Consider the following 13945-nt stretch of genomic DNA (forward strand, 5'->3'; position numbering starts at 1 on the left):
AATGGAATTTTGGCATTTATTGCTAAAGAAAGAGTATAAAAATGGGGAAGTGTTGTTGCAACTGTACAAGGCATTGGTGAGACCGCACCTGGAGTACTGTGCACACTTTTGGTCCCCTTACTTGAGGAAGGATGTAGTTGCATTGGAGGTGGTTCAGAGGAGGTTCACTAGATTGATTCCAGAGATGCAGGGCTTGTCTTATGAGGAGAGATTGAGCAGTTTAGGCCTATATTCGCTAGAGTTTAGAAGGATGAGAGGAGATCTAATTGAGGTATATAAGATGCTAAAGGGGATAGACAAAGTAGATGTGGAGCGGATGTTTCCCCTTGTGGAGCATTCTAGAGCAAGGGGCCATAGTTTTAGGCTAAGGGGTGGTAGATTTAAATCAGAGATGAGGAGGAATTACTTTTCTCAAAGGGTCGTGAATCTGTGGAATTCACTACCTCATAGTGAATGCAGGGACGCTGAATAAATTTGAGCAGGAGATAGACAGGTTTTTAATTAGTAATGGGTTGAAAGGTTATGGGAAAGGGCAGGAAATTGGAGTTGAGGCCGGAATGAGATCAGCCATGATCGTATTGAATGGCGGGGCAGGTTCGAGGGGCTGACTTGCCTACTCCTGCTCCTGGTTCTTGTTATGTTCTCTGTTGACCCTCCAGTTCGTGACCTTTTCTACTCCCTGATCCACCCACCACCCACTCACTACCGACCCTCTGGTTCACACCCTCAGCTGCTCCCTGGCCTTTCCTCTTGCTGTTGACCCTCCAGCTTGCGGTTTACCTCCTGCAAGTCAAAGCTGCTCTTCCTCCCTCTCGCCACTTATCTCCTGAAGCCTTCCTCACAATGAGGGGTGGGTGAGGAGAGTGGGAGTGGGAGGTTTGGCAAGAGAAAAGGTTGGCAGCGACTGAGAGGGTCAGGGAGTGGCAGAGGCCACAAACCAGATAGTCTGCAGCAACTAGGAGGATCAGGGAGTGCCAGAGGCTGAAAACCGCAGGGTCAACATGGAGAGGAAGGGTCTTCAGAGATCGGAAAGGTTTGGAGCGAAATATATGGCAAGCAGGGGGTTTGCCAAACAGGTTTGGCAAACAAGATTGGAAGTGAGCAGGAAAGGCAGTGGGCAGGACCTAAGTAGAAAGTTAGCATTTCTTTTATATTTTTAAAATTTATTTTATTTTAAAAATTATTTCATTTACCAATATAGGAATTTAGCAACATAAAGTATTTCAGCATACAGGGTATCAAGTTTTAATGTTTGATCCTACAGAGCCCACCTACAGCTTTTAGGTTGGTTGTAATGGGAAAATCTGATTTGCTTAAAGTAATCATTTCACTTAAAGTTGCACTTTTCAGGAACGCAACTTTAAGTGAGGACTTACTGTACACGTTCAAGGACTTCAGAAAGGGTCACAGAAACATATGACCTGGACTTCTCCAAAACGTCAAAAATTTTATCACTTCTAAAGTCATGTAACTGGTGCTCAGTGGTGTCACAGCGTCTGGTGCATATCTTTCTTTGCACAATTCGGTGCTTTTCATGTGGGTCCATCCTGCCCACAGTGGACAGAGACTGACCTCCCTCCCTCCGGTTGAAGTTTCCATGCGAGTCCGGGGCTCCAGGCGCGGCCTACCTGGAAGAGGGCAGAGTTGGTCTCGGGCTCCGAGCCGACCGTCGCCACTTTGTCCCCGTGGTAACCGCGAGGCACCCGAGCAGCCCAGGCGCGTGCTCTGGGGAAGCAGAGCCGCAGCTTCCGCGCGTGCAGCATCCTGCAGCCGGCTTCAGCTTCTCCAAACCGACTGTGTGTGTGTGTCTCTGTCTGCAAGCCCGGCCTGTACACACCACGAACGTGGGTGGGCTCCCTCCGCCTCAAGCACTCCTGCTCCCACTCCACCAGCGAATGAGTTCCACTTGTTTCGGGCACAACCCTCCCACATTCACAGGGATCGCATGTCCAGCCTCTGATCCCCAGTGCATTCCAGACTATCAAAATAAATAAACTAGTTTACAAGTATTAAGCTGCAAAGAATAAAGATTTTAGAGGGCAGCGATTCTTCAGACAATAACAGTTTATGGAAAAAAGATTAATTTTAAAAATTACACGTAAAAGCAGACATTTATGGAATTGCCCTATTTATGCATAAGCATTCTTGATCTTATCTCTTCAGCTCGTTTGTGGTCAGATTTGTTTCGTTGCTGGCACCTGTTTTAAAGGGATAGTGACAAGGGTTGAAAGGACATGAATGATTGCAGAATATCTAACCCTGAAGAACTATTCCCAGAGCTGCTTATTCATTTTCATGCAAAAACAACTTGCATTTATATAGCACGTTTCATGGCCACTGAACCTATCAAATCACTTAAGCCAATTAAGTACATTGAAGTGTAGTCAACCATTGTAATGTGGGAAACATAGACGCCAATTTGAACACAGCAAACTCCTACATACAACAATGTGATAAATTGTGTCTTGAGAAGCACAAATTCTTGATCTTCAAAACTACAGATCTGCTATTTATCCCCAAGGAGATTCTAGTGAGAACAAAACCACCTTGGAGTCTTCAAGTTACCTATAACTGTTCAGATGGTTCTATAGATCACTGAAGCACATACATTTGATGTATTGGGACCCTGCAGCATAGGTCTAAGTTCTCTGAGGAAGTGATAACTGTTAAGGTACATCACATAACAGGGCTTGACTTTTGACAACTTTCTCCCTGAAAGTATATTAAACTCATAAGCAGTGTAGATTCAGGGTAATCACTGGGAAGGGATTAAAATAAAAACAGGTAATGAGTAGAAACCTGACCAATACTCTCTAGAGGGGTTATGTCAGAGTTGGAGGAGTGGGTGGGTAGCTTCAGGGTCGAGTACTGAAAACCAAAAGCATGAAATATAAATGAAAAAGCTATGCTGGAAGTCACAGTTATGAATGGACTTTCACAGGTTATGATGCACTATTTGTAAATTAAGTGGATAGGCGAGAGAATGGTTGCTAGATTCTAATGAAGATGTAAACACTTCTTATGCAGTGGAATAGGAAACAAAACATAAAATAGTGGGCTGCCTTTAATGATGAAAAATAAAAAATATGTGCATAACTTTTGCTAGAAGTATCCAGTAGCAAAAAGCTGTTAAATTAAATTAGGGCAAAAGAAACGATGTAGCTTTGATCACTTATGAGGCTACACTGGTCAGTATGCATTAACAAAATATCTTCAAGAGTTTGGAACACCTCAAAATTGAGAATGTTGGGAGACAAACATTGTTGTTCATCTATTATAGGATCCTGTCATAAGAAAGGGCCTGGTGGCAATGCCAAATCTCAGCAACATATTAAATAGACAAACAGAAATTATATAAGAATTTTTATTTACACAATTTACAATCAGTCCATAGATGAATTCATCTATGCAGTAATACTGTAATGTTCCTTCCAAACAAGGAAGATGCAGAAATGACTCTGGAGTTAGACATTCAGTAAATAACTACATACATATTTGCAACCAAGTGAACACAATACTGTAACAATAATTTACATATATGCAGAGTGCTGAGTGGTGTGACTGACCCAGTTGCTTAGTCAGGGACAAGCTAAATTCAAACCATTTTTGTGCATTGCCACATATATTAGCATTACTTGTGAAGTTTTACATAATTAACTTGTTATTTACTTCCAGAGTTTTTTCTCAACACTTTGACACTGCTCCCAACACTAGGTGGCACAAATGGGGCAGTATCGGGTCGGCTGCCCGTTGTACGGAGCACGCAATGTTTGGTACCATTAACTGCAATGGGTGACCGATCTGATACCGCCCTAGAGGGATTTCTACCCCTATACATCCAATTAACAGTCAGAATTTGCCACAGATCTTTCATGGAACTCCTGATGCTCAGGTTGTTCCAGAGATTGATGACCAAGATGCAAATAAAAATAGTCAACGTTAAAAGGCCATTTCTTCACCAGCCTGGCTACAAAATTTGTTGCACATAACTATGAGATTTACCTCCAACCAAAATTGGAACCTTGCGCCACAACATGAGATAATGATTTTAGGGTGCATTTCTTCCCATCTTTGAGCCTTTAGATATATCAAAAGTGAAATAGTATTTTAAAGATATACTGCCCCAAGCATCAACATTCTACAGCATGGATTACAGCTGGGTCACTAATCACTTGTAACAAGGCTCACATTTTGAATAGTTAAAAAGAATTTGTGTCCCTCATTTTCCCCTCATTTCTATGTCAATAAAAATATTACAGTCATATCTGTAGTAATATCTAACATTACAGCCACATCTCAAGTGATAATTCATATACAATAAGTGAGATAAATTATCTGCAAATGTGATTGTGAACCCACATTAAAATAGTGGGTAAATTTAACAGCATATCACACGTCCATAATGTTAACTAATGGAACATTTTTAACAGAATACATTTTTCAAAAGGAGTTTGAAAAAAATTAACCAAAAGAACTTCTCATTTAGCACATGAATGAAAACCTAAAAGTAACCTTCTGTATATTTTGTATATAATTGTATTGAAAGGACACAAACACAAGTGCAGGTAATTTCACAAAAAGAAAACTTGTGTATCTCATTGTTGACATGTATGACATGCAAATCAATCTCGGTCCACTGCAATTTTGCACTTAAATCAATCATTAAAAATGTTAAAATTTGTCCGTCAGTGAAGATGCCCGTTTCACATCTAAACTTGCTAGCGTTTCTTTCTTTCAAATGTTCAGCAATCATACTGAAACTTTAAAAGGAATGGCAACTTCAAGCAGAAAATTTTACGCCCTTGAATCTGAAATATGAATATGCTTGCTGGACAAGGCACATTCTTCAAAGAACTAAAGAGGTAATAGAACAAAAGAGGTGATGAAGAGAAAGATCCTGACCATCAGAGATGCTTATCAATGTGCAATTCACATTATTACACCAATGTTTAAATAGAGTGAAGTACAAAAATTTGCAAATTTATCACAGAACAATTTTCTGAATAAGGTCCAAAGTAATTTGTTTAAAGCAAACCTTTAGAATCAGATTTAATACGCAGCTGCTTTTGCAATAATTTGTGCACATACATACCCAGTCCCTAACTCCATTTTCTCCCCGACCAATAAAATTTGCATCCAAGACCTGAAAATTCACAGCTTAGATGCCAATGAATTATTTCATTAATACAGTTTATCCTTTTCAATTAGACTACCTATATGTTTGTATTTTTTTCTGTGTCGTATGGGTTTTCTTGTTTGGTTTCCACTATTGCTACAATATGATGTATTTATCCCATTCAAATCATATTTCTTTAGGAAAAAAAGTAGTCTGCTGAATGCAATTGTAAAAATACATCATAATCCATTAGTATTTTGGATTCTACATTCCAAATTTAAAGTGATCCTGATTAATTACTTAGATGTTAAAGTGCAATAATTTGAGGCTGTAGTTTATAGAGGTATTCCGTTCATTGAAAGGCAATACCAAATTGTGGGTATGAAATAATGAAATAAATTAATAAATTAAACAGAATGAAATAAGCAGAAACATGAGTAAGCACACATCTGCTTTCCCCTTTCTGTAAGAAAAAAAAATCAAAATGAAAATCAGGTTGCCCACTTTGTAGTATGTGCTCCAATTGGGCAAATCCATCCCTTATAACAAAAAATTCATTGGGATTCAAGGAGAACTGTATTGGAGATTCATCAATATTGTAAACATGAACTTATGGTACAGTTAATGAAGTTATAATATATTGAGAATGGTAAAGCAGCAGAGGTTGACCAGCCTTTTGTGTTCACATTCATATCACTAAAGTATTTTATAGAAAATCTCAGTGCAAAAAAAACAGTAAAAGCAAACAAGACCTGTTTATATCCAATATCACTTTTCCCCAAATTCTGTAATTAAGCCACAAATGTATTACATTATGTGATGTACCGGCACCAATTCAATATGCAGCTTCAAGGTTATCTTTCTTCTTCATTCTTGCTCATCCTCATCTACTTCTGTGAAGATGTCACTGAAAAAATATTCAGCAACTCTTGTTGGCTGCATCTGTTCGGTGTCCTGTTCCACTGCACAGCAAGCCTCCTCTGTATAAGACTCTGACTGCCAACTCTGCAACGATGAGTTACATATCACCTGCAGACGGAATGGATTTAAGTAATGACATGGGTTGCACTCCAAATTAGCTTCTTTACTAGAAATGCTTGACTAACTTGAGAAAGTGCTTGTTTATGGATATGGTGCAAAACATGTTGGTGTACAAACATGTTCTCTCAGAGAAAATTGACACACAATTTTCTTGCTTCGAAAGCTTCTAAGCTGAATCAACACCAAGTGAAAGCATGCCATGTCCCAAGCTAAGTCTGTGCATTTAACATAAAGGATTAATCACCCCGGACTCCTTTGGCTCAACACTTTGCAATTGGCACAGGCAGATGAAAAATCGCTTGCTCACCCACACATTGGAGGGTTGACACTGGGGGGTTTACACAACTTTCAAACGTGGAAATTTACACACGGGATCCTTAATACTTCAGCTATCTTGATGCAGACTTCCTATTTAATGACTATCCTGCTTGTATGGTAGATTAGGCATTGAACTGGAAAGGAATGGAGAAATGCACTGGTGGAAAAAAAGAACAGTGCTAATCCAGTTCCTTCCTAGCATTTTATACAAATTTTGAATCAAGCTTCCATAATAAACTTAACATTAAACTGCCAGCCTTGAGCACGCCAGTACAGTTTTAAATGGCATTTTATACTGCGGAAACAAATTTATTTCAAGTTATGCATTACTAAAACAACTTAACAGTAGGTTGGGATACTTCTGCAAGTCATGCTTTCATGCTACTATTTTGTCACTTGATTCTGTAAAGGGCATGCATCACTCCATTCATAATAAATATAATCAATCATACCCTATTCATTAGTTCACTCCCCGTTGTCACCATAAACAAGATGCTGCACCTGAACTAACACTAAAATCGTAAGGAAAATGTAAAGTTAAACTCCATGCATATTTAAAGATGAGTTGATTTGAAAAATGCCTGCAACATTCATTGTATGTACGTTTACTGTGTGATAGAATGGAGTTGAGAAAATATTCCTAGCAAAGAAACAAATTAAAAGTGCCACATTAAAGGTTACTGCACAAAATAAGAGCTTGGTGTAGGGGGTAACATATTAGCATGAATAAAGGACTGGTCAGCTAACAGGAAGCAGAGAGTAGGGTAAAATAGGTCTTTTTCAGGTTGGCAAGCTGTAACTAGTGGAGTACCACATGGATCAGTGCTGGGGCCTCAACTATTTACTATCTATATCAATGACTTGGATGAAGGGGCTGAATGTATGGTAGCTAAATTTGCTGATCACACCAAGATAGGTAGGAAAGTAAGCTGTCAAGAGGAGGTAAAGAGACTACAAAGGGACATAGATAGGTTAAGTGAGTGGGCAAAAATTTGGCAGGTGGAGTATAACATGGGAAAATGTGCACTTGTCCATTTTGGCAAGAAGAATAGAAAAGCAGTATATTATGTAAATGGAGAGAGATTACAGAACTCTGTGGTACCGAGGGATCTGGGTGTCCTGGTACATGAATCACAAAGTCAGTATGCAGGTACAGCAAACGGTTAGGAAGGCAAATGGAATGATGGTGCTTATTGCAAGGGGAGTGAGATATAAAAGTAGGGAAGTTGTACTGAAGCCGTACAGGGTGTTGGCGAGACCACATTTAGAGTACTGTATACAGTTTTGGTCTCCTTATTTGAAAAAGGATATGATTATGTTAGAAGCATTTCAGAGAAGTTCCACCTGACTGATTGCTGGGATGAAGGGCTTAAATTATGAAGAAACACTGAACAGATTAGGCCTATACCCATTGGAGCTCAGAAGAATGAGGAGAGATCTTATTGAAACATACAAGATCCTGAACAGACTTGATAGGGTGGATACCGGGAGGATGTTGCCTCTTGTCGGGGAGAACTATTGGACACGATTTAAGAATAAGAGGTCTCATTTTTAAGATGGTGGTAAGGAAAAATATTTCTCTCAGAGAGTTATTAGTCTATGGAATTCTCCTGCCCAGAAAGCAGTGAAGGCTGGGTCATTTAATTTATTCAAAGCTGTGATAGATTTTTGATAGACAAGAGAATCAAGGGTTTATGGGGTGGGAGGCAGACAGGAAATTGCAATTGAGACCCCAATCAGGCCAGCCATGATCTTATTTATGGGTGGAGCAGGCTTGAAGGGCCAAATGCCCTACTTCTGCTCCTAAGCCCTACGTTCCTATATTCCTATGTTTTTGGAATTCTAAACACGGAGGGCTGTTGATGCTCACTCCTTGAGTATATTCATGTCTGAGGTCAATAGATTTTTGGGCATTAAGGGAATCAAGGGACATGCACATAGGGCAGGAAGGCGGAGTTGATTTAATAGTTCAGCCAATATCGTATTGCCTTGCAGAGCAGGTTTGAGGGGCTTATTTGGCCTACTCCTGCTCTTATTTTATGTCTCAGACTTAGAAAAAAAATCCCTCAAAGATTGGCACAGTGGTAATGTCACTGATAATGATCCAGAGGCTCTGGCGAATGCTCTGGGGACTTGGGTTGAAATCCCACAATGGAGCTGGTGGAATTTAAATTCAATTGAAATCTGGAATTAATAGCTAGACTCAGTAACAGTGACCATGAAACCATTGTCGTAAAAGCCCATCTGGTTCACTAATGTCCTTTAGGGAAGGAAATCTGGATCCTTATCTGGTCTGGCCAACATGTGACTCCAGACCCACAAAATGTGGTTGACTCTTAAATGTATCAAATAGTTGTATCAAACTGCTACGAAGTCTAAAAGGAATGAAACCGGACAGACCACCCAGCATCAACCTCAGCACTGGAAACAACAATGGCAAACTCAGCCTTGTCGACCCTGCAAAGTCCTCCTTACTAACATCTGGAGACGTATGCCAAAATTTGAAGAGCTGTTCTACAGACTATTCACGTAACAGCCTGACATAGTCATACTCACTAAACCATGAGGGAATTGCCAGGGAGTTCTCAACACTGTCTCTGGGCCCCACAAAGTCTCATGGCATCAGGTCAAACATAGGCATGGAAACCTTCTGTTGGTTACTCATCTACTATTTTCCCCCCAACCCTTCCTCAGCAGAGGAATCATTATTCCTCCATGTTGAACACCACTTGAAGGAAGCGCTGAGGGTGGTAAGGACATACAATATACTCTGGGTGGGGGACTTCAATTTCCATCACCAGAAGTGGCTTGGTAGCACCACTATTGACCGAGCTGCTCAAGTCCTAAAATACATTGCTGCTAGACTGAGTTGGTGAGGGAATCAAGAGGGAGAAACTTACTTGACCTCATCCTCACCAATCTACCTGTGCATCCGTCCATAACAGTACTGGTACGAGTCCTTGTGGAGATTAAGTCCCATCTTCACATTGAGAATACCCTCACTGTGCTAACTGGGACAGATTTCAAACAGATCTAGCAGCTCAAAACTGGACATCCATGAGGTGCTTTGGGCCATAAGGATTGTATACAACCACAATCTGCAACCTCATGGGCCGGCACATCACCCCCTCTACCATTATCATCAAGCTTGGGGATCAACCCTGCTTCAATGAAGGGTGTAGGAAGGCATGCCAGAAGCAGCACCAGGCATGCCTAAAAATGCAGTGTCAACCTGGTGAAGCTACAACACAAGACTACTTGCATGCCAAACAGCAGAAGCAGCATGCGATAGACAAAGCCAAACGATCCCACAACCAACAGATCAGATTTAAGCTCTGTGGTCCTGTCACATCAAGTCATGAATGGTAGTGGACAATTGAACAACTAACTGGAGGAGGATGCTCCACAAATATCCCCATCTTCAATGATGGGGGAGCCCAGCACAACTTGCAAAAGACAAGACTGAAGCATTTACAGCAATCTTCAACCAGAAGAGCCAAGTGGATCATCCATCTCAGTCCTCCTGAGGTCCCCAGCATCACAGATGCCAGTCTTCAGCCAATTCGATTCACTCCACGTGATATCAAGAAACAGCTGAAGGCACTGGATACTGACAACATTCTGACAACTGTACTGAGGACTTGTGCTCCAGAACTAACCACACCTGTGGCCAGGTTGTTCCAGTACAGTTACAACACTGGCATTTACCCAGCAATGTGGAAAATTGCCTAGATATGTTCTGTACACAAAAAGCAGGACAATTTCAACATGGCCAATTACCATCCCGTCAGTCTACTCTCAAACATCAACAAAGTGATGGAAGGTGTCAACAGTGTTATCAAGAAACAATTACTCAGCAATAACCTGCTGCCACTAAGCTCCTGACCTCAGTACACCCTTAGTCCAAAGATGGACAAAAGAGCTGAACTCCAGAGGTGAGTGAGAGTGATTGGCCTTGACATCAAGGCAACATTTGACCAAGTGTGGCATCAAGGAGCCCTAGCAAAACTGGAGTCAATGGGAATCGGGGGAAAACTCTGCACTGGTTGGAGTCATACCTAGCACAAAGGAAGAGGGTTGTGGTTGTTAGAAGTCAATCATCTCAATCCCAGGACATCACTGCAGGAGTTCCTCAGGGTAGTGCTGTGGGCCCTAACATCTTCAGCTGCTTCATCAATGATCTTACCTCCAGCATAAGGTCAGAAGTGGGGGTGTTTGCTAATGATTGCACAACATTCAGGACCAGAGGAGGAAACTCTGTCACTAAAAGGGTTCAAAGTTGATAAGGAGATGGTATTGGATAAACTGTCAGTACTTAAAGTTGACAAGGCACCGGATAAGATGCATCCAAGGATACTGAAGTAGGTGAGAGTGGAAATTGCAGGGGCACTGGCCATAATCTTTCAGTCTTCCCTGGACTCAGGGGAAGTGCCAGAGGACTCGAGAGTTGCAAATGTTACGTCCTTGCTCAAAAAAAGATTGTACGGATAAGCCTAGCAATTACAGACCCAGTTACAGTTTAATTTCGGTAGTTATGAAGCTTCTAGAAACAATTATTCGAGGTAGAATTAATAGTCACATAAAAATGTGGGTTGATTAGGAAGAGCCAACATGGATTTCATAAGGAAAAATCGTGCTTAACTACCTTGGAGTTTTTCGGAAAAGGCAACAGAAAGGGTTGATGAGGGTAATGCTGTTGATGTGGCGTACATGGACTTCCAAAAGGCATTTGATACAGTGCCGCACAATAGCCTTGCGAGAAAAGTTATAGCTCATGGAATAAAAGGGACAATAGCAATGTGGATTCAAAATTGGTTGAGGGGGAGACTTGGGCCTGAGTGAAACAGAGACGAAGTGAATATATTTGGGAATTTGGTTCAAAGTGGGAATTCGGTGCATAGGGGGAAAAGAGGTGCTTTAGGTAGGCGTATACTGCAAAAAGTAGTGTGAAGAGTAGGGAGGATGTGCTTTTTTTCTTGTACTCTTTTTTAGCCTCCAGTATTTGATTTCCACTTTGGTGCAGCAGGAGGAGCCCAGGTAAACCAGTAACTGGCATTATTAGTTTTATCAGTATTGTAAATATTGTATCGTCAGTATTGTAAAGTTTACTGGTAGTGCCAAAACCCATTGCGAGGTGTAAGTTTTATTAATTATAATTAATTAGCAATTATTAATTAATTAACACATTGGCGATGGCAAGGCAGGTGATGTGCTGTGATTGCAGGACATGGGAGTTTCTAGATACTGGTGTGATTCAGGGCAAACACATCTGCAGTAAGCATTTGCGGCTGCTGGAACTTCAGCTCCAAGTTATTGAGCTGGAGGCTGAGCTGCAGACACTACGGCACATCAGGGAGGGGGAAAGTTACCTGCACACTTCATTCCAGGAGGCAGTCACACCCACTTAGGATAGAATCTTCTGCTTTGGTCAGTGGTCAGGAACAGGAGGGTGTGACTGCAAGTGAGGCAGGTAAGGAGACCCAGAGGACAGGAGTGTAGGAGTCTCAGCCCTTGCAACTGTCCGACATGTCTGAGGTTTTTTCAGCTTGTTTGGATGAGAGTGGGGGCTGCAGGGTGGATGAGCTAACTGGCCATGGTACAGGAAGCCATTCAAGTGGGGGGAGTCATGAAGACTGTAGTGGTAGAAGGGGACAGTATAGTCCAAGGAATTGACACCGTTCTATGCAGCAAAGAGTGAGAGTCAGACGGCTGTGTTGCCTGCCTGGTGCCAAGGTTCGGGACATCTGCTCGGAGCTGGAGAGGAACTTGCAGTGGGAGGGGGATGACTCAAAGACATCGTGGTCCATGTTGGTACCAACGACATAGGCAAGACAAAGGAGGTGGTTCTGCAAAGTCAGTATAAGGAGCTTGGCACCAAATTAAGAAGCAGAATCTCAAAGGTCATAATCTCTGGATTATTACCTGGACCATGTGCAAATTGGTATAGGACAAATAACATTAGAGAGATGAATGTGTGGCTCAAAGACTGGTGTGAGAGAAGTGGGGTCCGGTTCATGGGACATTGGCACCAATACTGGGGAAAGTGGGATCTGTACTCTGGGATGGTCTGCACCTGAACCGTGCTGGGACTGGTGTTCTTGCAAGCCGCATAACTAGGGAAGTAGAGAGGGTTTTAAACTAAGTAGTGGGGGCAAGGGTGAAAATTTGGGAAAATGTTGTAAATCAAGGAATAGAGGCAAGGCAAAATACAAAGGTATTATTATGGAAAATGAAAAACAGATGGTGGCAGGAAGGTATAGAAAGTACAAATCTAACAGTGAATCAACAGAACAGACTAGAGGTTATAAAAAGAATAAATGGATCAAACTAAAGGTTCTGTATCTGAATGCACAAAGCATTTGAAACAGATGAATCAAGAGTGCACATAGGAATAAATAAGTACGATTTGGTAGCCGTTACTGAGACATGGTTGCAGGAGGACATGGATTGGGACCTGAATATTAAAGTGTATTGGACATTTAGGAAGGACAGGAAGTGAGGAAAAAGTGGAGGGATGGCTCTGTTAGTTAATGATGGTGTGAGCACAAGAGAGAGGAATGACCTAAGTTCTGGAAACCAGGATGTGGAAACGGTTTGGGTGAAGAGGAGAAATGATAAAGGCAAGAAGTCACTTGCGGGAGTTGTTTACAGGTCCCCTAATAGTAACCACATAGTAGGATGGAGCATAAAGAAAGAAATAATGGGAGCTCGTCAGAAAGGCACAGCAATAATCATGTTAGATTTTAATTGACGTGTAGACTGGGAAAGTCTAGATGAGGAGATGAGGAGTTCAGACAATGTTTCCTGGATAGTTTCTTACAACAGCATGTTCTGTTCTAATATATTAGCATGGATAGAAGATTGACTGGCTAACAGGAAGCAGAGAGTAGGCATAAATGGGTCTTATTCAGGTTGGCAAGGTGTACTGAATGGTGTGCTGGGACCTCAACTGTTTACAATTTATATAAATGACTTGGGTGAAGGGATGGACGGGATGGTAGCCAAATTTACTGATGACACAAAGATAGGTAGGAAAATATGTTGTGAGGAGTACATAAGGAGGCTACAAAAAGATATAGATAGGTTAAGTGAGTGGGCAAACATCTGGCAAATGAAGTAATAATGTGGGAAATTGTCCATTTTGGAAGGAAGGATAAAAGAGAAGCATAGGGCAGAATTTTGCCCTTGGTGGGCATGCAGGCCCCACCGGCTCAGCGGCGGGCGGACAACTGACCCCCGCCACTGAAACAGGGCCCGCCGCCATTTTGAGTGGGTGGGCCAATTAAGGCCCGCCCAGCGGCCTGCCCGACAGGAAGCGCTATGCGCTTCCTTTGCGGGGGGTGGAGGGATTCCCCATCTGTCAAAGTGTGCTCATTTGCGCATGCATGCGAAAGAGCACACTGCTCCCTGAGACAAAGTACTGTCCCAGGGAGATTACTGACAGTCCAAAAAACTTTAAAAATAGAAAAA

At 41.7% G+C, this 13945-nt stretch overlaps 2 protein-coding genes across 4 annotated transcripts in view; both read right to left on the minus strand.

The window, feature by feature from the left end:
* Positions 1-1870, minus strand: part of mccc2 (methylcrotonyl-CoA carboxylase subunit 2) — a 125380-nt gene extending 123510 nt beyond the window's left edge. Inside the window, exon 1 of the mRNA XM_078564268.1 lies at positions 1629-1870. Coding sequence (XP_078420394.1) covers positions 1629-1763 — 135 coding nt within the window. The 5' untranslated portion in view covers positions 1764-1870. The remainder of the gene's footprint in view (positions 1-1628) is intronic.
* Positions 1871-5233: 3363 nt separating this feature from the next.
* LOC144693924 (uncharacterized) overlaps positions 5234-13945 on the minus strand; it is a 129364-nt gene continuing 120652 nt past the window's right edge. For all 3 annotated transcript variants that reach the window (XM_078564163.1, XM_078564154.1, XM_078564146.1), the window contains one exon: positions 5234-6145. In XM_078564163.1, the coding sequence (XP_078420289.1) occupies positions 5984-6145 (162 nt within the window). In that variant the 3' untranslated portion in view covers positions 5234-5983. The remainder of the gene's footprint in view (positions 6146-13945) is intronic.

Source organism: Cetorhinus maximus, chromosome 2 (genome assembly GCF_964194155.1).
Source record: "Cetorhinus maximus chromosome 2, sCetMax3.hap1.1, whole genome shotgun sequence".
Lineage (NCBI taxonomy): Eukaryota > Metazoa > Chordata > Chondrichthyes > Lamniformes > Cetorhinidae > Cetorhinus > Cetorhinus maximus.